Source organism: Hemitrygon akajei, chromosome 6 (assembly GCF_048418815.1).
Source record: "Hemitrygon akajei chromosome 6, sHemAka1.3, whole genome shotgun sequence".
NCBI classification, from domain to species: domain Eukaryota; kingdom Metazoa; phylum Chordata; class Chondrichthyes; order Myliobatiformes; family Dasyatidae; genus Hemitrygon; species Hemitrygon akajei.
This window is the reverse complement of record NC_133129.1, coordinates 126,228,674-126,253,397: the sequence shown is the minus strand read 5'-3', so window position 1 is coordinate 126,253,397 and position 24,724 is coordinate 126,228,674. Positions and strand designations below refer to the sequence as shown.

Below are 24,724 nucleotides of genomic sequence, written 5' to 3'. Positions count from 1 at the left end.
AACTGAGAAAGGGGAAAGGCATTTTTAAGTGACAGGGTGGGAAGATGTATAGTCAAGATAATTGTGGGAATCAGTAGGTTTATAAAAGATATCAGTAGACAATCTCTCTCCAGAGATGGAGGCAGAGAGATCGTGAAAAGGAAGAGAGGTGATAGAGATAGACCAAGTAAATTTGAGAGCAGAGTAGAAGTTGGAGACAAAGTTGATAAAATTGATGAGTTCAACGTCAGTGCAAGAAGCAGCACCAATATAGCCATCAATGTAGCATAGAATGAGTTGGGAGCACTACCAGTGTAAACTTGGAATATGGACTGTGTCAGGTAACTGCTGAAAAGGTAGGCCCATCCGACTGTCTATGGCTTCATCTTCAGTAGGAGGAGCTAAAAGAGAAATTGTTGAGGATGAGAACCAATTCCACCAGATGGAGGAGGATGGGGGTGGAAGGGAACTGGTTAAGTCTTCTGTCTAGAAAGAAGCAGAGTGCTTTAAGGCCTTTCTGCTGGGGTGGGGGGGGGGGGGTGGTTGTAGAAGTGTGTAGGGGCTGGACAACTGAAGATAAGGTAAGGCAATCAAGCCCAGGGATCTTAAAGCCATTGAAGAGTAAGATCAAGAGCATGTGGAGTGTCATGCATGTAAGTGGAAAGATACTGAATCAAGGGGGGCAAAATGGAGCTGAGCTATGCAGATATGAGTTCAGTAGGGCAGGAGCAGACAGAAACAATGGGCCAACCCAGACAGTCAGGTCAGTAGAGCTTGGGTAGGAGGAGGAAATGAGCAGTGTGGGGTAAGGGAACTATGAGGATGGTGGGAGTGGATAGGAGATTGGTGAAAGTATGGGAGACAATGAGCTGATGTTCCTTAGTGGGGTGCTTTACAAGGGGTATATAAGAGGAGGTGACTGAGAGTTGCCATCTGGCCTAGGCAAGGTAGTGGTCAGTTTGCCCAACTACAACAGCACTCTCTTTGTCTGCGAGTATGATGGTGAGGTTGGGACTGGGGCGGAGAGAGTGGAAGGTATAGTATTCAGAGGGTGTGACTTTCAAATAGGAGAAAGGAGTGCTGAAGTCAAGACGGTTGATGTCTCGGTCAAATCAAGACGTACAAAAAAGCTGGATGAACTCAGCAGGTTGGGCAGCGTCCATTGAAATGAGCAGTCAATGTTTTGGGTCGAGACCCTTCGTCAGGACTAAAGAAAGAAGGGGCAGGGGCCCTATAAAGAAGGTGGGGGGAGGGTGGAAAACCAATCAGAGGAAAGATCAAGGGGTGGGGGAGGGGAAGCAGGGAGGGGATAGAAGAGGTGAAGAAGGAATCTAAGGGGAAAGCACTATGGGTAGTAGAAGAAGGCAGAGTCATGAGAGGTGATAGGCAGCTAGAAGAGGAGACAGAGTGAAGGTGGGATGGGGGAAGGGAGAGGGAGGGAATTACTGGAAGTTGGAGAATTCGATGTTCATACCAAGGGGCTGGAGACTACCCAGGCGTTGATGTCTCATAGGCAGTTAGAGATTAGAAGGTCCAGAGCAGGCAGAAGACCAGATGGGCTGCACAAGGGGGATGAACATAAAGCAATACTGAGGACAGAACATCCTCAGCAAAGCTTTCAGGCCTTGCAGGAAGTATTCAGTGTCAGGTAAGAAGACCTTTGTTTAAATCATGCTGGAGATGGGTACTCTCACAACATTTAATATTGTATCCGGATGAATAAGGCATAAGCAGCTATAGACCAAGAGTTGGTAAATAGGATTTACACTAGATAGATGCTTGATGGGTTGCATCAATGCAGTTGGCCGAATGGCCTATTTCTGTAATGTATGCCTATGATAGTGTAACCTGACTAATTGCTTTGAAAAGTGAAGTAAGATCCATCTACAGCAATCCGGCAGTAATTTAATAAAGAACAGTTGAATAATTCAACAGGAGTTTCACCCCTAGGTTTAATTTTCCTCTGCCACACACATATATCAACATGCATCATTCTTTTGTGAGGCTTGGATTTGCTTTTTCATTCCTGATCTGCCCATCGGCCATTCAAATCAAATTCACCTGCACATTATTTTCCTCTGAGAGAGGGGTGATCGGTAAAAATGTTTATTCTTTTACTGATATAGTTAAGGTTCACATATCTGAATGGCACCCCACAGGCAACAGTTAAATTCATTCACAGTGGGTTTGCAAAGAGATAGCAGTGAGGGTTTGCAAATTTAAATTCCTCTCTAGCCACACTTAGTCATTTATCTGTTACATATTCAGGATCTTAGGACTCCATGATAGCGATTAGCTGAAGCATTGAAGTGTTAAGAAGTAATGACATCTCTGCTCCTGCAATGGACATGAAGGCACTTAGAATTCTCTAAAGCCGACAGTCTTCCTTATCGCAGCTTTTCCCTTCCAACCGAATGTCCTATACCCTGAAACACGCTAACACACAGCTGCCCTCCGTAACCCTATGCACCAGAGTTGGATGGAGTGTTAACATAATTAAACTCAAGGTGAATGGTATTCTATCTTGTTGCAAAATACAGATAAAGAACCAATGATGAAGGATGGCAATACAATGAGAACAGGAAAGGTAGAAGGTGAAGTATCCATAAGTGGTAAATAGCAAACAGAAGATTTTCATTTGAAACAGTCACCTCTTTTGGAAACAAAACTGAGGGTATTTGGGAGTCATGGGAAAGATTGAGAGAAAGCAGATCTTAATTTCACATTGGTGAGTAGGCATGGGCAAAGTGCAGAGCAGAACTACATTAGAACACAAGAAACACAAGTTTGAATAGACTAACTGGCCCCTTAACCTGCCCCATCGTTCAATAGGATCAAATCTTATCAAACTGTGGCCTCAACACCATCTTCCAATTCCCTCCACAAATGGCTTGTGGCTCAAATATCTGTCAATCTCCACCCTGAAAACTCGAATGGGTTCATCTCCACAGTTCTTCAAAGTACAGAATTCCAAAAAGTCATGCACTTCTGAGAAAAGAAATTCTTCATCACCTTGTGTTGAATGAGAGGACCCTTATTCTGAAACAGTGCCTCCTGGTTTTTGATAAACCTATTGGGGGAAATACTTACCTATAAAGTTACATCAAAAAAAGTTTCCTTACTTTTTGTGCCATACTTTTTTCAATAAGTGTCAACATTCCATTAGCTATGGAATTATTTATTAGTTATTGCGGTACTTGCAATGATAGTCCTTTGTGTTACATGCTTTGTGAGCACCAGATCCCTGTGCTGTAGTTCGACTCCATTTAAATAAAAATTTGCTTTTACATTCATCCTTCCAAAGTTGGTAACTTCACATTGTCCAACATTACACTTCATCCGTTGACTTATTTCATACTCACTCTCCTACATCATGACATATAACAGTAAAGAAAAATCTGATTCTGATTCACCTATTATGAGCATTTAGGCTCCTCCTGTCTCCTTCACCACTTAAGAACCCACCAGCCTCCGTGCCATTGAGCAATTTACAGCTATAAAAGAAAGAAGCTCAAAAGTAGTTTATGGATTAATAAGCAATGATGTTACAAGAAGTGCAATATAAATCAGATCTCAAAATATACAAGGCTGCATGACAGACTGAATAAAAAGCATCTGATAGACATTCTCCAAACAAAGATTGGTTTATTCCCCATTCTGTGCGGTCATTCATCCATTGGTCTTTGGTAACTGGAATAATACCCAAAACCTGAAGAAGTGATGTGCATTGATGATAAGCTACATTCCTCCACTGGGGCAGCACAGGATGCACCAATGGCTTTGTCTGGTAGCCTCGATCTTCATCTGTGAAGATCAACCAAAGGAGTCCATCACCCGGGGTCATTTGGTTTTACACTTGCTGCCTCTCAATCCTGGGTCTGCAGCATCAGCAGCTTCTCATCGTCAGTCATTTTATAGTTGCAAAGTTGTTGAGCATAGAACAATTTAAACATCACTACTTGGCCCAAAGTGTAAGGCATAAACCTTATCCATCTAAAATTTGCACTCACTCTGAAGGGTCTAAGTGGCCAGGTCATATTTCATCAGTGTTTCCTCAGAAGCTGTTTTTAAACAAGGCTGACAAGTCCAGAAGCCATAGGAGTAACAATCATTTCCTCTACAGATATTGCCTGACTCTCTGAATTCCTCCAACTGTTGCAGTCCCGACCATTAATTCCTCTTATTATCCTAATTCCTTTTTCCCCATGTTCTCCTGGGCTCCTTGATTGCGGCACCTGATTCTCTTCTAAACCTGCTGCATAAAATCCCCGGATTTGCATCCACTCGTTGCCATATCGTTACTTCAGCCAGTGCAGTAATTCACATTCCCAGCCGCTTAGAATGGTGTATTCTAAGTTTTACTTCAGTACCAAGGTTTACCTGTGTAACTCCGTCTCTCTGTGTTAAGAAAAGTATTGTCTGCCGCTTGCCTTTCTACGCTCTGTGTCAAGGTAAGTGTTGCCTGTCACCTGTCGCCTGTTTGCCGTTCAGCTCCAGCAACGCCCTGTGTCACCAAGAGTGTTGTCTGCTGTTTGCCTTTCCATTTAACACTCTGTGTCAAGTTAAGTGTTGCCTGCCACCTGTCTCCTGTTTGCCGTTCAGCTCCAGCATCGCCCTGTGTCAAGAAAAGTTTTGCCTGCCTCTTGCTCTTCTGTTCACTCGTGTTGTTTGCCTGTGTTAATTCTCTCTCCACCGCTTAGAATTGTGTACTCCAAGTTCTGTTCCCGTGCTGTTTTCCGGTGTTAACTGTCTCTCCATGTTAATAGGAGCATGGCATGCTGCCTGTCTTCCTGTTCATCCTTCCGGCTGCTGTTCTCCATAAGCCACGCTTGCACTCTGGTCTGCATCCCTGCTCTGCCTCGTTCTGCCGCCCGCCTACACTCTCCATTGGCTTGGTGGTTAAACGCCGTGTTCCCACCGTAGTGACTCAGGTTCGATCCCCGGTCAAGCCTTCCTCGCTCCTCAGTTTTCCTCTACCTAATCCTCGCTCCCCGGCCTTCCCTGTAACTACTAATAAACACTCTTTTGATTATGCTACCTCCGTGTCAATGTCCTGCGTTTGGGTTCGCCCCGTTCTTTGCAACACCAACAGTTTGTTTTGCATGTATCCATGCAAGCAGCCTAAGAACTACACCTGTCCTTGCACCTCCTCCCTCACCTTCATTTAGGACCCCAAACAAGGCTTCCAGTTGAGGCAACATTTTGCCTGTGAAGCTGCTGAGGCTGTCTATTGTGTCCGGTGCTCCCAATACGGCCTCCCTCATATTGATGAGACCCGTCATAAATTGGGGGAAGGCTTTGTAGAGCACCTCCGCACCATCCGCAGCAAGTGGGACTTCCTGGTGGCTAAACATTTTAATTCCCATTCCCATTCTGACGTGTCCATCCAAAAAGACCTAACAGTCATATTTTGCCAAGCTAAGCCCACTCTTAGGGTGGAGGAGCAACACCTTATATTCTGTCTGGGTTGCCTCTAACCTGATGGTATGAATATCGGTTTCTCTCCACCTCCCCCCCACCATTCCCCACTCTGACCTTTTACTTCCCACCTGCCTATTAATTCCCCATGTCGGTGATAATAATCCTGATTCTGATTCTCTCCTCTCCTATCAGATTCCTTCTTCTCCAGCCTTTGACTTTCCCACCCACCTAGCTTCACCTATCATCTTCCAGCTAGTCTCTTTCCCTTCTGTGTTACCTTTAAGGCATTCATTTAATTTATTATATTTTCGCTTTAGTAATTTGTTTGTAATTATTTTCTAGATAAAGTTAAGGCTGTTGAAAGTAAATTCATTGTCTGTGATGTATTGCGGCATGCGATGACATCACACCTGGTTTCACCGCGTCTTGTAGGAAAATACCGGTTTGGAGAAACTGGAAGGAGGGGGCTTGTGTGTGCAGGATCAGCGCGAGAAAAGTTTTCTTTCTATGCACTAAGAAACATTATAAAAGTAACGCCGTAAGTTCATAAGCTAATCGATATGTTGAAGTAAAAATGTTAATGCTGATTCTGTTAAAAGTAATGACGGTTGATAAAGTTTATGTTCTTTGTTATTGAAAGAGTTGCTGGATAGTTTGTGTTGAAGTGTATTTAAAGCCAGTTGATGGCGTAGGTAGATTCTGACTGTATGTTGTACTTCAATGTAATATAGTTTGTAGTTTTACTTTTGCAAGTATTTATGATGTAAATGTGATGTTAAGAAGGAAACAAATACTGTATATATTTTGTATTGTTTTATCAACAGTTTTCACCATACGTTAATGTGGAAGAGTGAACAGTAAACAGTTAATCTTACTGGGATCCTGCTTCATTGGCTATGGTTTACATCGGTGTTTAGTCCAGAGTTCTTACACCTGAATGAGAACACTACACCTTTCCCCACCTTTTAATTCAGGCATCTCATCCCTTCCCTGTCAGTCCTGAAGAAGGGTCTCAACCTGGAACTGAATGTTTACTCTTTTCCATAGATGCTGCCTGACCTGCTAAGTTCCTCCCACATTTTGTGCGTGTTTGCATTTCTTTTGCTTCAGAGTCAAATGCCTGCAGACTCTAGTGTCTGCAACAACTATTCCTTGCTGTCCCTCAGCTACAGTTTGAATTTCGCAAAGTTTGGCAAAAAGAAGTTGGATTGGGACACAATGGGCTGAAGGGCTGTGCTGTACAATCTTGATTCTAAATAAGGAAACAAACTGCAGGGCTGTCAAGGAGAAATAATGGCTCCCAGGGCAATGCGACTTCATATAGAAGAAGGAATAATACCTCATATGTCAAATGTGTTGCACATTTACTAAATGGCAGACTACTAGAATAACACACCTAAGTGGGAATCATCTCAGAAAACATAAGACTCTGGTGGATAGATTGTTTTGAGGTAATCTAATGACTAATCTAGTTTCTCCGTCCTTCAGTGTTCAATTATGTAAAGTAAACTGGTCAATTGGAAACTGACTCCAATGCACTGAGACCAGAGCATTGCAATTGTCTCAAATCCTTTCAGAGTACAAGAGAAAGCTTCCTGAAAACAAGGATTTTGTGGACTTAAATTTCATTTAATCTAATTATTGTGCTTACAATTAAAATTCTATTCCAATAAAAAGGTAAATCTGCATATTATAGTATGACAACAAAGACTAATACTTTAGTGCACCATTCTAAATCTCCCACAATTTATTTGCATCTGTGGCCCTTCATTTTACATTCCACTACTGGTAGCAATCTGCTTCTATCTAAATTATCTTACATTCTCAGAATTTTAACAACTTCCATCATATTGCAGCAAAGCTGGGACTGTTCTAATGAACAGAAATCTTCTCTCTGCGTTTTCTCATATTAGGCAGCATCCCTGTGAAACCGTGACACCTCCCCTAACATCCTGCTTATTCCCTGGAGGCCAATGATGTACAAAACAAGCCACACAAAGACTTATTGAGGTTTTATGTAGGCTTACCACACACCTTTATATTTTGCAACTCTTGAAATAAAGTCTATATGCTTGTTAGGTCTTTTTGCAGGAAATGCCTTTACAAATCACCTTTCACAGCAATGAGCCTTCTTCCTTTTTGAGTATGCTCCATTTTTAAACCAAAGTGCAGCATTACCTTATCTTATCAATAATCCTTTTACCATTTAATTTATTACCTCCTATCTTATTTTGACAGGATTACTCCAGGTTGTCCAACTCACTGATGTATTTAATGAGCTGAAGCAGTCTTAGACCTGAACACGATGGGACACTGCCATCCTCCCATTTGGGAAAACCAACATTATATGACTGTAAGTTTTCTCAAGGGCCTCAGACTTTTCAGATTTGTGGAATAATAAATGATTCATTGGTCATTATAACTTTAGAGCTATTAGCAGTGCAGGTAACCTATTAGAAGTGACCAGACAAATGTTGCAGCAGCCTTTCACATTCCTTTTCAGTCAGTGCCCATCTAACCACCTTTTAACCCAATCTGCTCATCATTCTAGATTTTATCTATATATGATATAGATGGAAATGTTTTATCACAGCAGTGTGATCAAGGAGGGTGTGGTGTGATGGAGAGGTGGGGTGGAGAGGCAATATAGGAAAGTCAGATGTTTCCAAACTCTGTTGAATTTAGATTAGCAAAGTCTATTTACCATCTAACTTGTGATTTAAACTAAAAAGAAACACAGAAATGCCTAATCCTCTAGTAACTGCAATTAGAAAAAACAGCAGGGTTGATTTATTTGCAAAGATGCAAGATAATAATTGATTTCAGAGTACTAACTTACTTTTTACTAATGATTTGATGTATTTCTTCACTCATGCACCTGGAAAGATAGTTTTAAATTGGAAATCTGCTAAGCGTGCTGATCTTTTTAGAACTAATACACTTCTGCTGTGGTTTTATTTTGTAATATATTTTTAGAAGGGAATGGGGAGGAAGTTACTGAACAACAACTCTGTAAGCTGGTGAATAGAATATTGAACTAATTATACTTAAGTCAGATGGGAATAGAAGATGGAGAATTGCTTCACTTGATGTATTGACAGGACACAGGATTTCTTAATCACCTGAAGTAATGGAAAAGAGATGTAAGGCCCCATCCTATTCGTTCTAGAATTATCTGATTAATGTATATACCAATATTGGGTTGAGAACAATAGTGACTTAATTTAAAACATCCATTGAGTATCCTGCAACTGTCTGCGGCACATATATATGTAGCAATTTTATGTCTTGCCCTGATTGCTGCCACAAAAAAACTAATTTCATGACATATGTGAGTGATGATTAACCTGATTCTGATATGAGTCTCTATGTGTACTGAGAGTGGGAATGGTGCAGGGAGAGAAGAATCATGGTTGGGAAAAGGGGAAGGGAGAAGGGAGGGAGTGGGAAGCACCAGACCAACATTCTGTAATTATTGATAAACCAACTGTTTGGGATCAAACGACCTTGCCTGGTATCTCAGGGCTGGGTGTGCCTGCCCCCACATCACCCATGCTCCTGGTGCTCCTCTGATACCTGACCCACACCCCTCCAGCAGCTCTCCACTCTCGCCATTCCCAACATCCCTTGCTCCCGCCAGATTTACAAATTCATGCTGCGCTCCACGTTGACAAATATTACTGTGCATAAGCCTTATGCTCCCTAGCTCTCTGTGTATATATGTATGTGTGTGTCTAAGACTTTTGCACAGTAAGTATGTAACTGTTTGATGAACATTATCTCAAAGGTAAAATATGGACAATATTAATGCTCACGGACAGATTTAAGTCAGGAGTAGAGCCAACCAACCAGACTCCATCCTTTTTTCTGGTTTTAATAGAGTTGGTACAAGAGTCTAACAGTCAGGTGAGAACTATTAAAGGAAGTGGTAGATCTTCATTCAGGTAGGTTCTCTTTTCAACAAGAGATAATCAAAGCTTCTCATTACCGGAACTGGGTCAGGTAATGAGAGAAGGGCTGGTTCATTACTGTTCATGGAACCGGAGAAGTTAAAGAGTTTCAATGTGGCCAAAGAGTAGGTCCTCCAACACCACTGCACCTTTGGCTGAGCTCTCCAGGTACCACCCTGATCATAAATACCTGAAGTCTGACAGCTTTGTTCCTCCTTTTCTGCCCAACACTTCCTGCAGTGTCTCCCTGCCACCCATGCTGAACCTGGCTGTTTTATCTGGAGATTACCAGTCTGATCAGGCAGACAAGCATGGTCGATGGAGGCTCATACACAAACATGAGACCTCAGTGCTCACTACATAACAGGGTTTCCAGTACACTCTGAGGGAAGTGGAGTACAGTATTTACAGCTCATGCCATTCTGATGGTACTACAAGGATCTGTACCATCAATTTGCGGGACCTGTGTATCAGGGACTTGGGCTATACATATGTTTTATTGTGTGACTATATGTTTTGCTCACTATTTTGAATGTGCCGTGTAAGTTTTGCACCTTGGCCCCAAAGGAATGCTGTTTTGTCCCGCTGCGTTCACGTACGGTTGAAAGATAACTAAACTTGAATTTGATTTGATTTTGAATTTTGATACCAACTCACCTCTCTATTCGAAGGCCTGTAACAGAGGCTCTAATTGTTGCTGAAAGGCTGGCCAGCTTTTAAGGACAAGTGACAATGGTTTCAAGCTCACTTTTAGCCAATTGCCTCACATGTGTTAAGTACTTAATTGGGCTGCCTCAGGACTCTCAAGGGACTCAGATTCAGTCCTGGCTTTCGCTACAGTCTGTGTGGTACTTTTGTGTTCTGTCCAAGACCACTTGTTTTTTTCCACTGACACTCCGGTTTCTTCCTACGTCCGGAAGATGTGTTAGGTTACTTGGCCACTGTAAATTACCCCGCTGTATAGATTAATGACAGAAGAATTGACGGGCACGTATGAGAGGAGCTGAGGGAAAAAGGAGAGAGGTATGGGAATAAAAGAGATAATTCCTCTGGAACCTACATGAGCCAAAATACTTCCTTCTGTGTTATTATCTTTGATGGTTTGGAAGGAAACTATATGATAATCCTGTCTTCATGGAACGATGCATGCCCAGCATATCTCAATGAGTTAGTACACTGTTGTCTGTATTTATCTTCCTCTTTTAATACTCTATTTCACCACACCTTAAGTCAGAAAGGAAACTGCAGCTTCCTTGAGCAAAAATCTTGGAGACCAGGTTTGGGAACACTATTATTAAAAAGCAATGTTGTTGCTATCATCCAACTCTCAAGAATTCCACACAGAAGGAACTTCACAAGGAGAAAGAGAAAAGGAACTGGTGGCGTTTACCTGTGTATAGAGAGATGTGCGGTGAATCGATAATTTCAAACTTCACTTCAGGAAGGAATGGTCGCCACTGGAAGGGAAGAAAATGAGCAAGTGAGCAAGGGGTTTTTGAGGGAGGTTCATCAGCAGCAATCTTGCTGTAGAATTCCAGATGTTACTGCAACTTTCTGCAAGAGAAGGAGATGTAAATTAACTATCTCCAGACCAACTAATAAAACTTCCACAATTCAAATATGGAAATGATGCTGGTCAACCCAGTTTGTATGCAATATTTTTATTTTAAGAACATTTCTCTTCTTCATTGGATATAAATGGTGCGAAGGTACCGGACTAGAAGAAACACTCTAAAACCTCTTCCAGTCATAGAGCTCTGCAACACAGAAATGAGCCATTTGGCCCATCACATCAATACTGACCATTTTCCCCTTCGACAAAAATCCTATTTGTCCACATTAGGACCCTTGAAGGATATGACTTGCCTATTTGTCTGTCTGAAAAGCTCTTAAGCATTGTAATTGTATCTGATTCCACCACCCCCTTTGGCAGCTCCTTCCAGATATCAATCTTTACATGTAAAAAAAATCATCTTCTCTGAGCCCTTAAGGACTTCTATCTCTCATCTTAAAATATACCCTCCTGTTTTTGATACCCCTACCATGGGAAATATATTCTGATAATCTACCCTATCTACACCTTTCGTAATCTTATATAATTTATACAGTCACCCTTCAACCTCGTTCCCTCCAGGGAAAGCAGGTCAACCTATCCAGTCACTCCAACAATTAAATTCTTCTAATCCATGCAACATCTTGGTGAATCTTATCTGCACTCTCTCCAGTGAGTAGGACTCTCTCTCTCTCTCTAGTGACTAGGACTGCACCCAATACTCCAAGAGTGACCCAACCAGGGTATTGCAAAGGAGCAATATAATACCCTAACTTTTATATTCTCTGCCCTGACACATGAAGGCAAGCATACACTATTCCTTCTTCACCACCCCAGCCACCTAGTATGTTGCCACTTTCAGGAACAATGGATTTAATCCCCGATTCTCTCTGCTCATCAACATTCCTTAGTTAGTACCCTACCTTGTTTTACCTCAGTGCACTGTGTAATGATCTGATCTGTATGAACAGTCTGCAAGACAAGCTTTTCATTGTATTTCAGTACATGTGACAATAATAAGTCAATTCGAATCATTTACTGCATACATCTTCCCTAGATGACTTCCCAAAATGCATCACCTCACTCAGACTGGGATTAATTTCCATCTGCTCACGCTCTGCCGAATTTTCAAGTGATCTTCCTGCATTCTTCTGAGAATTCTGACTTTTTTTTTACATCTGACTTGTAAAACAGAGCCAGTGTTCATGCTGGTTTCCTGCCTGATTGATCATAGACTCACCTAGCCTACCTGAACCCTCAATTGATTTCAGCCAAGGGTCCCCTGGACCCTGTAGGTATTTATTCCAAGGCACCAGGGGAAACAAAAACAAGGTAGTTAATTCGAGCTGAGGTATATTGCAACATGAGGAAAAAGGGTCGCTTCAAATTGAAGCTAAAGCTGCAACTGGAACTAAGCCTTTCAATGGTTAATGGTTAATTGTAGGAGTAGAAGAAACCTGGAAAATTGGCATCAAGATCTCAAACGTGCAAATGAGGAAACAGCTGGATTTAGTGCTGATGCACCAAGGATTATTCCATTACTACAGCTTGGGTCATATAATATCCCTAATGAATAGGCATAAGATAACTGCTAAAGTATCAGTTGTTAGTCATCTTTGATTTGTTTAAACAAAAAGGGAATTGTTGTGACAAGTCAGTCAGCCAGTTTGTCTCTGTTAGGTGGAATGAGTGGGCCAACAGAGAAACCATTATGTTAGCAGGTTCGATGGAAAAGCAAACCACCTTGACATATTCCACCCATCATGAGGCAGATGGTTAGCTTACTGCTGAAACAGCGTGAACGTCAAACTCATGTAGTATTTTTACTTCTGCCTTAATGGGCTCTGTGTAAGAGACGTCCAACTGTACACTGAAAGAAGATGGCACCAGCAAATAATGCAACCAAAGGAGAAATGTTTCAGATGGTTCACGAATCTACTTCTTTCACAACTTTTTTCCTTCAAGTCTGGTTCTGCTACTGTTGGAGCCTGTGATCTACATTCTGGTGGTGTGTTTTCCAGCCGATTGAGCGATCTGGCACCTTGCTGTCTCCAAGGGAGTTCAGTGAGGTTTCAAGTGAAGTGTGTGACCTCAAGGCCAAGAAGCCTGGAGATGGGGCACAAGCCCATGACTGACTCAATTTCTTGACAACTTCGCAAATTAAAGTGAGGAGGAAGAATGAAATCATCGAGGCAAGAACGGAAGGTGAGCGGGTGTTCAGCGCTATCTAGCAGCCGCCCACTCACTGCAACCAAAGGAGGGCGTCTGCAGTGATGGTGTCTCTCTCCCTCACATCTGCTGCCTCCTGGGGAAGGTCCCTGCATGTGAATGGTCTCTTTCTCCCTTTCTTTCTATGCTGCTGGAGTCCTGAGTTTAATCGACACGGTTTGTGCATTGAACTCTGTAGTTCACTTTACGATGTGTCTCTGGTTTCTGGTCCCTCCTCGGTGAGGCCTGCAGATAATGAACGACACAGCTCTAGATTGAACTAAACTGAGATGTATTGTTTTATACTCTGTGTTTTTGCTTGTTTTATTGCCGTTTGTGTGATTTTTTTTTGCATGCTGGGGTTTGATGTTTTTCTTTGAACAGGTTCCATGGTTTTCTTTGTTTCATGGCTGTCAGTGGGAAGATGAATCTCAGAGTAATATACTGCATATGTACTTTGAATCTTTACACTGAGACCATGCCTCAACTTATTGTGAGGTTTTGTACTCAGGAAACAAAACCCATGCTTGAAGTGGAATACACTACCACGTTTAATTATCCTCAACACAAAAGCTCAAGGAAATACTCAAGAACAGGCAGCATTTAACTGGAAGTGATATAAATCAATAGAAGGATTGCCATTGATAATAACTGACGACTTGTATAACTGTGAGAAAGCAGTTATTTTTGATATTGCAGTTGGTTGTCTAAATATATTCTCTGATTCTAATTCTAGTTGTGACATTAGCAATCAATCTGTGAGTTCACACTCTTTTGGCATTTCAGGGCTCATTTAGTGAAGGTGTGGCTATGGCCCAATGGAGGAAGGAAATTAGAATATTTAGGTTTACTCTCGTTGACGTGTGTTGTGGAATTTGTTGTTTTGTGGCAGCAGTACAGTGGATGACAAAAAATTACTATAAATCACACCAATAAATAAACAAATAGATAAATAAATACTGCAGAAGAGGAATAGTGAGGGAGTATTCATGGAACATCCAGAAATCTGATGGTGGGGGGAAGAAACTCTTCCTAAAATGTTGAGTGTGCATCTTCAGACTCTTGTATGTCCTCTCTGATGCTAGTATTGAGAAGAGCGCATGCCCCAGTGAGTGCGGATCCTTAAGGATGTTGCCTTCTTCAGGCACTGCCTTTTGAAGGTGTCTACCATGAGCAACATAGATCGGTTGATTGAATGGTCTCACAGCGACAACCTTGCACTCTCTCTCTCAGTAAGACCATAGAGTTGATATAACTTGATATAACGTATTTTTGGAGCTATAAAGAAGGCATGACAGCGACCATATTTCATTAGGAGTTTGAGGGATTTATATAACACCAAAGGCGCTGCAAATTTCTACAGATGTACTGTGGAGAGCATTCTAACTGGCTGCATCACCACATGGTATGGGGTGGGGAGTGCTATTGCACAGGATTGCAATAAGCTGCAAAGAGTTGGTAACCTACTCAGCTCCATCATGGGCACTAGCCTCCGTACTATCCAGGACATCTTCAAGGAGCGATGCCTCAAAAAGGTGCTGTCCGTCATGAAGAAGTCCCATCATCCAGGTCATGCCTTGTTCTCATTGCTACCATCAGGAAGGAGGTGCAGAAGCCTGAAGGCACACAGTCGATGATTCAGGAACAGTTTCTTCCCCTCTGCCATCCAATTTCTGAATGAATATTATAACCATGAACTATTTTTTATTTCTATTTTTGCACTACTTATTTATCGATTATATACTTACTGTAAATAACATTTTTTTTCTATTATGTATTGCATTGTCCTGCTGCTGCAAAGACAACAAATTTCATGAAATATACTGGTGATATTGAACCGGATTACGATTCTGATGTGGACTTCAGGAAGGGCAAGTTGGGAGAACACACACCATTCAAGGGTGTCAGCTTCAAGTTTCTGGGAACCAACATCTCACAGGATCTTTCCTGGTCACAGGCATTAATGCAATTATGAAGAAGGCATGCCAGCAGCTATACCAATTAATTTGAGGAGATCTGGTTTGTTATCAAAGACCACAATCTTGTCTGGTATGCTAATCCTGTCCAAACCCACCATATTTTGAGCATTCAAAGGCAACACGAGTGAATCTGCAGATGCTGGAAATAAATAAAAACACAAAATGCTGGCAGAACTCAGCAGGCCAGACAGCATCTATGGGAGGAGGAAGTGACGACGTTTCGGGCTGAAACCCTTCATCGGGAGCATTGAGTATTTTGAGCATTGTTGTAACCATCTGCTGTGTACGTATAAACTAAGTTATGTTCTGACTCTCCTGAGTTCATGACAGGAACTAAATACACACAGTTTCATTTATTTGTTTGTTTATACCAGCTGTGAAGTGTGGCCTCTCCTCCAACTCCACCACTCTTGCTGAAAACCAGAGATGGTTGGCCAAGACGTCAGGAAAGTCTGATTTTGCAAATGACAGGAAGCTGTCTGCCTTCTGCTTAGCACATACCAGCAAGTATGTGGCAGTACGAGTTTGCACTGCAACTTTGTACAGTCTGTTTGCTCAGTCTGCAATCAACCTCCAGAGTGCACTTCTTATTGCTGTAAACACATTCAAAGAGAGATCACAACCAGGTCCAACAGCAACACGAACAGCACACAGATGAGACACCCATTTGAATGAAATCTCCCATTGAAAGTCGCTACATGCATTCCAGCTAACAGTTCAGAAATTCTGAAACTCAAAGGCTTCCTTTGTGAAGAGAAAACAGTTTCACAAACAGGAGTGCCAAGCTTCCTGTCAAGAGGAATTTCAAATCAGATGTGTTCTTTACTAAATTTCTTTAGATTTCAACTTTTTGAATCTTCCTTCTGTATAATTTAAATGTGACAACTTTAATAATAAACAGCAGATTGCTGAAGCTAATCTTTAAAATAAATTGTACATCCGTGACACTGGAAGTTTAACAGTAAACACCGTGTGCTCCAACACAAAAAACTTTTGAAATATGTACTTTGATGAGTTCTAAAAGGAAGGTCACAAATTTATCCAAGTACTCGGTAAGGAGAAAAGTAAACAGTTGTACAAAGAAAATGAAGACCAGGAAGACACAAGGTACAATCCAGGGCAGGGAGTGCATTAGAGAGCTACCTTTTAATCAAGTTGATGATCAAGATTTTAAAGTAAGTTTCGCGGCAGTTTCTCTGAGTTGAAGAGCGACCAATCAGCAAGAGGCAGTGTGTGAAAAGAGCTACCCTTCAGTCAGGTCCACATTCAAGATTTAAGCAGAGCTTTTTGCTAGTTTTCTCTGAGTTGGACAATCCATGGCAGGGAGAGCGTTAAAGAGCTATCTTTTATTTAGGATGGAGATTCAGATTTTAAAAGCAGAGTTTCACAGCAATTTAGAATGACAAGCAACCAAACGGTGAGAGCAAATTAAAGGAAGCCTGTGGCAACTGCAGCGGCTGTCTCCTGAGCGGGCGGAGCCAGAGTGGTCACGTTGAGGCTCCAGCCCTTCGAGGCTTCTGAGTAGAGAGGCTTCAATCAGAGAAATCTAAAGAAAAGCTCCAGGTTAAGTTTTTCTTTCCTTCCCTTCTTTACATCTGCTCAGCTAGGACCATAGACAGGATATTTGAATGCTCCTCTTGCAGGATGTGGGAAGGTAGGCGGATGTCCAGTGTCCCTGAAGACTGCAACTGTGAGAAGTGCATCCAGCTGCAGCTTCTAACAATCCACATTAAGGAGTTGGAGCTGGAACTGGATGAACTCTGGATCATTCAGGAAGCTGAAGGGTGATATTTTGGACATATAGAGAGGTAGTTACACCCAAGGTGCAGGACTCAGGAAAAAGGATGACAGTCAGGAAGGAGAAAGGGATCCAGGAGCCAGTGCAGAGTACCCCTGTGGCCATCCCCCTCAACAACTTTGACTACTATTGGGGGTGGGGAGGGTTGACCTAACAAAGGGAAGTCACAGTCATCAGGATCTCACATGGTCTGTACACACCAGCTGTGTGGGGAAAAAAGCACAACTACACCTCTTTCACTTCAGAAGATTGAAGAAGTTTAGTGTGGGCCCCCAAATCCTAAGACTTTTCTACAGGGGCACTATTGAGAGCATCCTGACTGGCTGCTCCACTGCCTGGTATGGGAACTGTACTTCCCTCAATCACAGGACTCTGCAGATGTGAACTTCCCACTATTCAGAACATTTACAAAGATAGGTGTGTTAAAAAAGGGCTCGAAGGATCATTGGGGACGCAAGTCACCCCAACCACAAACTGATCCAGCTGCTACCATCCAAAAAATGGTTCCACAGCATAAAAGCCAGGACCAACAGGCTCCGGGACAGCTTCTTCCCCCAGGCCATCAGACTGATTAATTCACACTGATACATTTGTATTTCTATGCTATATTGACTGTCCTGTTGTACATACTATTTATTAAAAATTATCATAAATTGTACATTGCATATTTTGACAGAGACTTAATGTAAAGATTTTTACTCATGTATATGAAGGATGTAAGTAATAAAGTCAATTCAATTCTCTGGCACTCTCTACCTCTGTCACTCAAAAGGGAAAGGGGAAGAAGAGACACGCTGTGGTGATAGGGATTCGTTAGTTAGGGGAATGGACAGCAGGTTCTGTGGGCGTAAACAAGATTCCTCGATGGTATGTTGCCTCCCGGGTGCCAGGGTCTGGGATATCTCAGATCAAATCCTCAGCAATTTTAAGTAAGAGGGTAAACAGCCAGAAGCTGTGGTCCATGTAAGTACCAATAACATGGGTAGAATGAGGAATGAGGTCCTGCATAGAGAGTTCAAAGAGTTAGGTGCTAGATTAAAGTGCAGAAGCTTCAGGGTTGTGATCTCAGGATTGCTACCCGTGCCATGTGCTAGTAAGGCCAGAATTAGGAAGATTATACAGTTTAATATGTGGCACCTCAGTTAGTATAGGAGGGAGGGCATAAGTTTTTTGGATCATTGAGCTCTCTTCCAGGGGAGGTCAGACCTGTACAGAATGGTCAGTTTGCAACTGAACTTGAGGGGGACTAATATCCTAGCAGGAAGGCTTGTTAATGTTGCACGGTGGGGTTTAAATCAGAGTTGCAGGAGGATGGGAATCAGTGTGCCAGAACAGCTGGTGGAGAGGTTGTAGAGGCAGATGTTGGTCATACCTCAGACAAAGTTAGTAATATAAAGGTTGAGCATGGAGTGACTAATGTCCTGAGCTCGTATATTTCAATGCAAGAAGTATCGTAGGAACGGCGTATGATGGTGCTGGAGATGAGGTAGCTCAGAAGCAATCTGTAGTGAGGAGAGGCTGTTGATAGGGTAGAATTGCAGTCAACAGGATGCAAAAGATAGACAAAATCAAAAAGGAGAATACAGGACTGAAGGTGTTGTATCTGGATACGCGCAGTATACGGAATAAGGTAGGTGAACTAACAACACAGTTGCAGACCGGCAGGTATGATGTTGTAAGCATCACTGAATCATGGCTGGAAGAACATTATAGCTGGGCACTTAATGTCCAAGGATACACACTGTATCAAAAGAACAGGCGCAGGAAAGTAGATTTGACGGCATTGCTCTTTTGGTAAAAAATGAAATCAAATCATTAGAAAAAGGTAACATCGGGTCAGTGGGTGTTGAATCTTTGTGGATAGAGCTAAGGAACTGCAAGGGTAAAAAGATCCTGATGAGAGTTGTATACAGACCCCCACACAGTAGTAAGGATGTGGACTACAAATTACAACAGGAGATAGAAAATGCATGCCAAATAGACATGTGGGACATCAATATTCAGGTAGATTGGAAAAATTTGGTTGGTACTGGATTCCAGGAGAGAGAATTTCTAGAGTGCCTACAATATAGCCTTTTAGAGCATCAGGGTTCTGAAGGAGGTGGCTGAAGAGATTGTGGTGGCATTAGTAATGATCTTTCAAGAATCACTAGGTTCTGGAATAGTTCCAAAAGAATGGAAAATTGAAAATGTCACTCTTCAAGAAGGGAGAGAGGCAAAAGGAAGGAAACCACAAGCCAGTTAGTCTGACCTCAGTAGTTGGGAAGTTGTTGGAGTCGATTATCAAGGATGAAGTCTCAAGGTACTAGGAGGGTTATGATAAAATAGGCTGTAGTCAGCATGGTTTCCTCAATGGAAAAGCTTGCCTGACAAATCTGTTGGAATTCTTTGAAGAAACAACAAGTAGGATTGACAATGGAGAATCAGTTGATGTTATGACCTTGGATTTTCAGAAGGCCTTTGACAAGATGCCACACGAGGCTGCTTTACAAGCTATGAGCCCATGGTATTACAGGAAAGATTCTAGCATGGAGAAAGTAGTGGTTGATTGGCAGGAGCTAAAGAGTGGAAATAAAGGGGCCCTTTTCTGGTTGGGTGCTGGTAACTACTTGCGTTCCACAGGGGTCTGCGTTGAAACTCATTCATTTTACATTATATGTCAATGATTCGACTGATGGTATTGATGACTTTGTTGCAAAGTTTGCTGACGATATGAAGGTAGGTGGAGAGGAGGTAGTTTTGACAATGTAGAGAGGCTACAGAAGGACAGACAGATTAGGAGATTGGGCAAAGAAATGACAGATGGAATACAGTATCAGGAAGTGTATGGTCATGCACTTCAGTAGAAAAAAATGATAAGTTTGACCAATTTCTAAATGGACATAAAATACAAAAACTGAAGCACAAAGTAACTTGGGAGTCCTCATGCAGGATTCCTGAAAGGTTAATTTGTAGGCAAACCTGTGGTAAGGAAGGCCCCTTACCCGAGAAAGGATGTACTGAAACCCAAGAGAGTTCAAAGAAGGTTCACGAAAATGACTCCAGGATTGAATGGCTTGTCATTTGAAAAGTGTTTGATTGGCTTTGGGCCCTGTATTCATTAGAATTCATAAGAATGTGTGGTGACCCCATTGAAACCTATCGAATGGTGAAAGGCCTTGATAGAGTGGATGTGGAAAGGATGTTTCCTATGGTGAAAGAGTCTAAGACCAGAGGACACAGCCTCAGAACAGAGGGTCGTCCTTCTAGAACGGAGTTGAGGAAGAATTTCTTTAGCCAAAGGTTGGTGAATCTGTGGAATTCTTTGCCACGAGCAGCTGTGGAAACCAAGACTGTGTATATTTAAAGCAGAGGTTGATAGAGTTTTGATTGGTCAGGGTACGAAGTGATACAGGGAGAAGGCAGGAGATAGGGGCAGAGAGGAAAATTCAATTAGCAATGATGAAATGGCAGAGCAGACTCAATGGGCCAAATGGCCTATTCTGCTCCTATATTGTATGGTCTTATGGTCTTACAAAAGGAATAATTATTAGAATTTATATGTTTTCATCAGTGCAAGAAAATCCATCTACACAAAATTTTCACCACAAGAATTAAACTCATGATAATATTGGTTGTGAACAATAATTGCTATTTTTAAGTCTGTCAGCCCTTTGAGAATTGTGTCTTGTGACTTATTACTCTCTAGGCTACAACCATGCTTGTAAGAAGTTCCAGGGGAAAACTGTGAAGACCCCTTGAATGTACTGCACACAGTTTGGCTAAGTTCTTTGTGTATCTCAAGTACAAGTCACTGGAATTACTCAGTACACAAATTCTACACTGGAATAACAAAGGATTACATTCATTAAAATGGCAAGGTCACTGTGGTTTGGGAGGGCATGTCTAAGAAGCTCGTGCTGAATCATGGCATGCCTGATGGTACTGACCAGACCATGAGGGGGAAAAAACGTGGTACCTGCAATTGTTGCAAGTAGCAAGCCTGGTAACTGTTGAAAACAGTGAAAAAATTATAGTGCAGTCTCAGACCAGCTACTTTAGAAACCTCAGTGGTCATCATAAAACATGGAAGCATCTCTGTAAAGTTGTTTCCCTTCTTCTAGTCCGATCCACCCTCCTAAACCTCATTGTGACTTAAAATAACTTGATATTCTCTTTGTGAGTTCGGACAAAATTTGAAGTGTTAACCCTATTTCTCTTTGCATAGATGCTGTCTGACTTGCTGAGTGTTTCCAGCAGTTTTTGTTTTTATTTTATAAACAGACTATCTGATCAATTCAAAAACACAACAGATTCTACAGATGCTGGAAATCCAGAACAGCATGCAAAATGCTGGAGGAACTCAGCTGGTTGGGCAGCATCTATGGAGAGGAATAAAGAGCCAATATTTCAAAATATGACAGTTTTAATGAAGGTTCTTGACCTAAAAACATTGACTGTTTATTCTTCTTCATATGTAGATGCTGCCTGATCGGCTGCGTTCCTCCAGCATGTGTGTGAATAAACCATGCACAAACTGATTCCCAATTTTTTCTACTTTTTTTAAAACTCATTGCCTTTAGCTGTCTTGAGCTTCAAAAATGTGTGGGAAAAAATGTTTTTAAAAAATTGTACCACTTAAGATTGTCCAGCAATTAAAAAAACTCAAGTACTATACACTTCACATTCAAAGTTTTTATAGTATATTGATATTGTATATGGTTTACCCTTAGTTTTCCAAAGTAGAATGGTTTGCCTTTAATTTGACCAATGAAAAGTGCTTTGCCTTTCTTAATGAGCCACGGAAAAAGTTTCAAGGAATCAGGAAGAGAGGCATGAGATGCTATGCTATCCAACGTACCAGAGAACAGTGGCAGATCAGAACTGGCCTGTGGGAGGTTTCTTTTTTGTACATCTATTACCTTTCCCATAAAGGAATACAGGTATGGGATCTGCGGGAGAGGGTAATCTACTGTATAAAAATGTGACAGCCAGTGCTCTAAGGAAATGGAGTGGGTTGGGTTTGACTGCATGAGATAATGGTACAAAATATTGTTTTTATTATTCAATCTATATTTCTTTGGTTAAAACAAGCACATGAATTGTACTTTGCTTTAAAATGTAATTAATGGTGTGCATCAACTGTGCATAATTTAGTAGACAGTTGCACTGGTTTTGAAGTGTTGATTTTAAAACCTACAGAGCACTTTTTAAATCAAGACTCCCTGCATAGATGTCACCTTGGCATAGACCCTGCTGACAGCCGGCTTTGAAGCAAGTCACAGGTATAGGGTAGAAACTTGCATCTATTAGTTGGGAGCAAGGGAGCAAGCATATGTAGCTGTGTAGTGGAATACCTTGTCTGACTAGGGTAGTTGGACTGAAACTATTCTACCCTGATGTTCAGTGGGCTTTGAAACCCTAATGCTGAGGAAGGATTTGACTCTAGGCTCAGGGATGGAAACTTGGGGAAGGGGTTTTGAAGGAAGGCTTTCAGTTCAGGACAGGATTTTCTTTTGAAGGGGGGCATTGGGCTGGGATGGGAAGGAGCTGGGTGGGGATGGACAACACAGTGGCAGAGCCACTGACTCTAAGCTACGGTGACCAGCATTCAATCCTGACTCTGGTGCTTCTTCTAGGACATCGAAGACTACAGCACAGTCCAGGCCCTTTGGCCCATGATGTTGTGCTAACCGTTTTACCTTATCTAAGATCAATTTAACCTTTCACTCCTTGACAGCCCTCCATGTTTCTATCATCCATGAGCCTACCTAGCACAGTTCTGGCCCTTCGAGCTGCACCACCCTAGCAACTCCACAACCCTGATTAACCCTATCCTAATCACAAGACAATTTACAACACCAGTTAACCTACCCGATAGTCTTTGAACTGTGGGAAGAAACTGGAGCACCCATGGAAAATCCATGTATTCCACAGGGCGGACATAAAGAGACTCCTTACAGAGCAGCACCAGAATTGAAATCCGAACTCCCAAAGTTCCCAAGCTGTAATGTGTTAAGCTAACTGCTACGCTACTGTGGTGCCTGTGGCCCGAATGTACCTGCGTCTACTGCCAACACTGGAAGAATCCGCTTATCCACCACTCCGCGTGTAAAGAACTTACTTCTGACATGTCCCCTATAATTTCCTCCAATCACCTTAAAATGATGCCCCCTTGTATTAGCCATTTCCATCCTGGGAAAAAAAAATCTCTGATTATCCACTCTGTCTGTGCCTCTTACCACCTTGAACACCTCTCATCATCCTTCACTCCAAAGAGGAAAGCCACAGCTCACTTGACCTATCTTCATAAGACATGCCCTCAAGTCCTGGCAGCGTCCTGGTATGTCTTATCTGCACACTCTCTAAAGCTTCAACATCCTTCCTATTGAGGCAACTAGACTGTACACAATATTCTAACCAGGTGTTTATAGAACTGCAACATTACCTCGTAAGGCTTGAAATTAATTCTCTGACTAATGGAGGCCAACACACCATATGCATTCTTAACCATCCTCTCAACTTGAGCAGCAACTTTGAAGTATTTTATGGATGTGGATCCAAAGATCCCCCTATTCCTCCACAATAGCAAGAATCCTGCCATTAACCCTGTGTTCTGCCTTCAAGATGAATCACTTCACACTTTCCCAGGTTGAACTCCATCTGCCACGTCTCAGACCAGCTCAACATCCAATTGATGTCCTGTTGCAGCCTACGACATTCCTCCACATTATCTACAACTCCACCAAACTTTGTACCATCTTACCCACCCTTCCACTTTTTCAACCAAGTCATTTATAAAAACCACAAAGAGCATGGGTCCCTGAATAGATCCCTGAAAACACCACTGGTCACTGAGGGCCAGGCAGAATACTCTCCATCTACTACCACCCTCTGCTTTCTACAGTCAAGCCAATTCTGCATTCTGACAGCTATGCCTCCCTAGATCCCATGCCTCCTGACTTTCTAAATGAGCCTACTATTGGGAACCTTATCAAACGGTTCAATAAAATCCATATACACCAGAACAACTGTTCTACCTTCATCAATGTGCATTGTCACATCCTCGAATAATTCAGTCAGACTCATGAGGCATGATCTGCCCTTCACAAAGCCATGTTAACTATTCCCAATCAGACTACACTTGTCCAAATACTCATAAATCCTCTCCAATAATTTGCCCATCACTGAACTAAGACTCTGGCTTATAATTGCCAGGGATATCCCTACTCTACTTCTTGAATAGAGGGAAAATGTTCCAATCCTCTGCTAACACTCTTACGGCCAATGAGGACGCAAACGTCATTGACAAAGATGCAGCAGCCTCTTCGCTCATTTTCTGCAGTAACCTGGGGAATATACTGCTTGACCCCGGGGATGTATCTATCCTAATGTTGTTCAAAAGTTCTAGCACATTTTCTTTTGTAGCTTTGACATGTTCAATCATATCAGTCTGTTTTTTCTATGTCCTCACAAGTGTCATGGTCACTCTCACTCATGAACAGTGAAGCAAAATATTCACTGAGGACCTCCCCTACCTCCTCCAACTCTAGAAGCAAAATTCCTCTACTATCTCTGATCAGTCCTACCCTCACGCTGGCTATCCTCCTGATCTTCACCTCTGTGTAGAACGCCATTGGCTTTTCTTTATTCCTACTCACCAAAGCCTTCTAGCTCTCCTAAGAGCAATTTTCAGCTCCATCCTGACTACCTTTTAACTGTCTAGAGCCCTGTCTGATACTTGCTTCCTAATCTTTAGCTAAGCTTCTTTCTTCCTCTTAACTAGATTTTGAAGGAAGATTTTGAGGCAGAAATAAAATGGAATCAGTGTTAATGTATCACAAACAAGAGAAAGTCT

General features: G+C 42.0%; 1 protein-coding gene across 1 annotated transcript in view; it reads right to left on the bottom strand.

Moving 5' to 3' along the window:
• The window catches only part of LOC140729448 (N-acetyl-beta-glucosaminyl-glycoprotein 4-beta-N-acetylgalactosaminyltransferase 1-like), an 813,083-nt gene that overhangs the window by 165,626 nt on the left and 622,733 nt on the right, over positions 1-24,724 (bottom strand). The window contains exon 9 of the mRNA XM_073049203.1: positions 10,741-10,807. Within this exon, the coding sequence (XP_072905304.1) occupies positions 10,741-10,807 (67 nt within the window). The remainder of the gene's footprint in view (positions 1-10,740; positions 10,808-24,724) is intronic.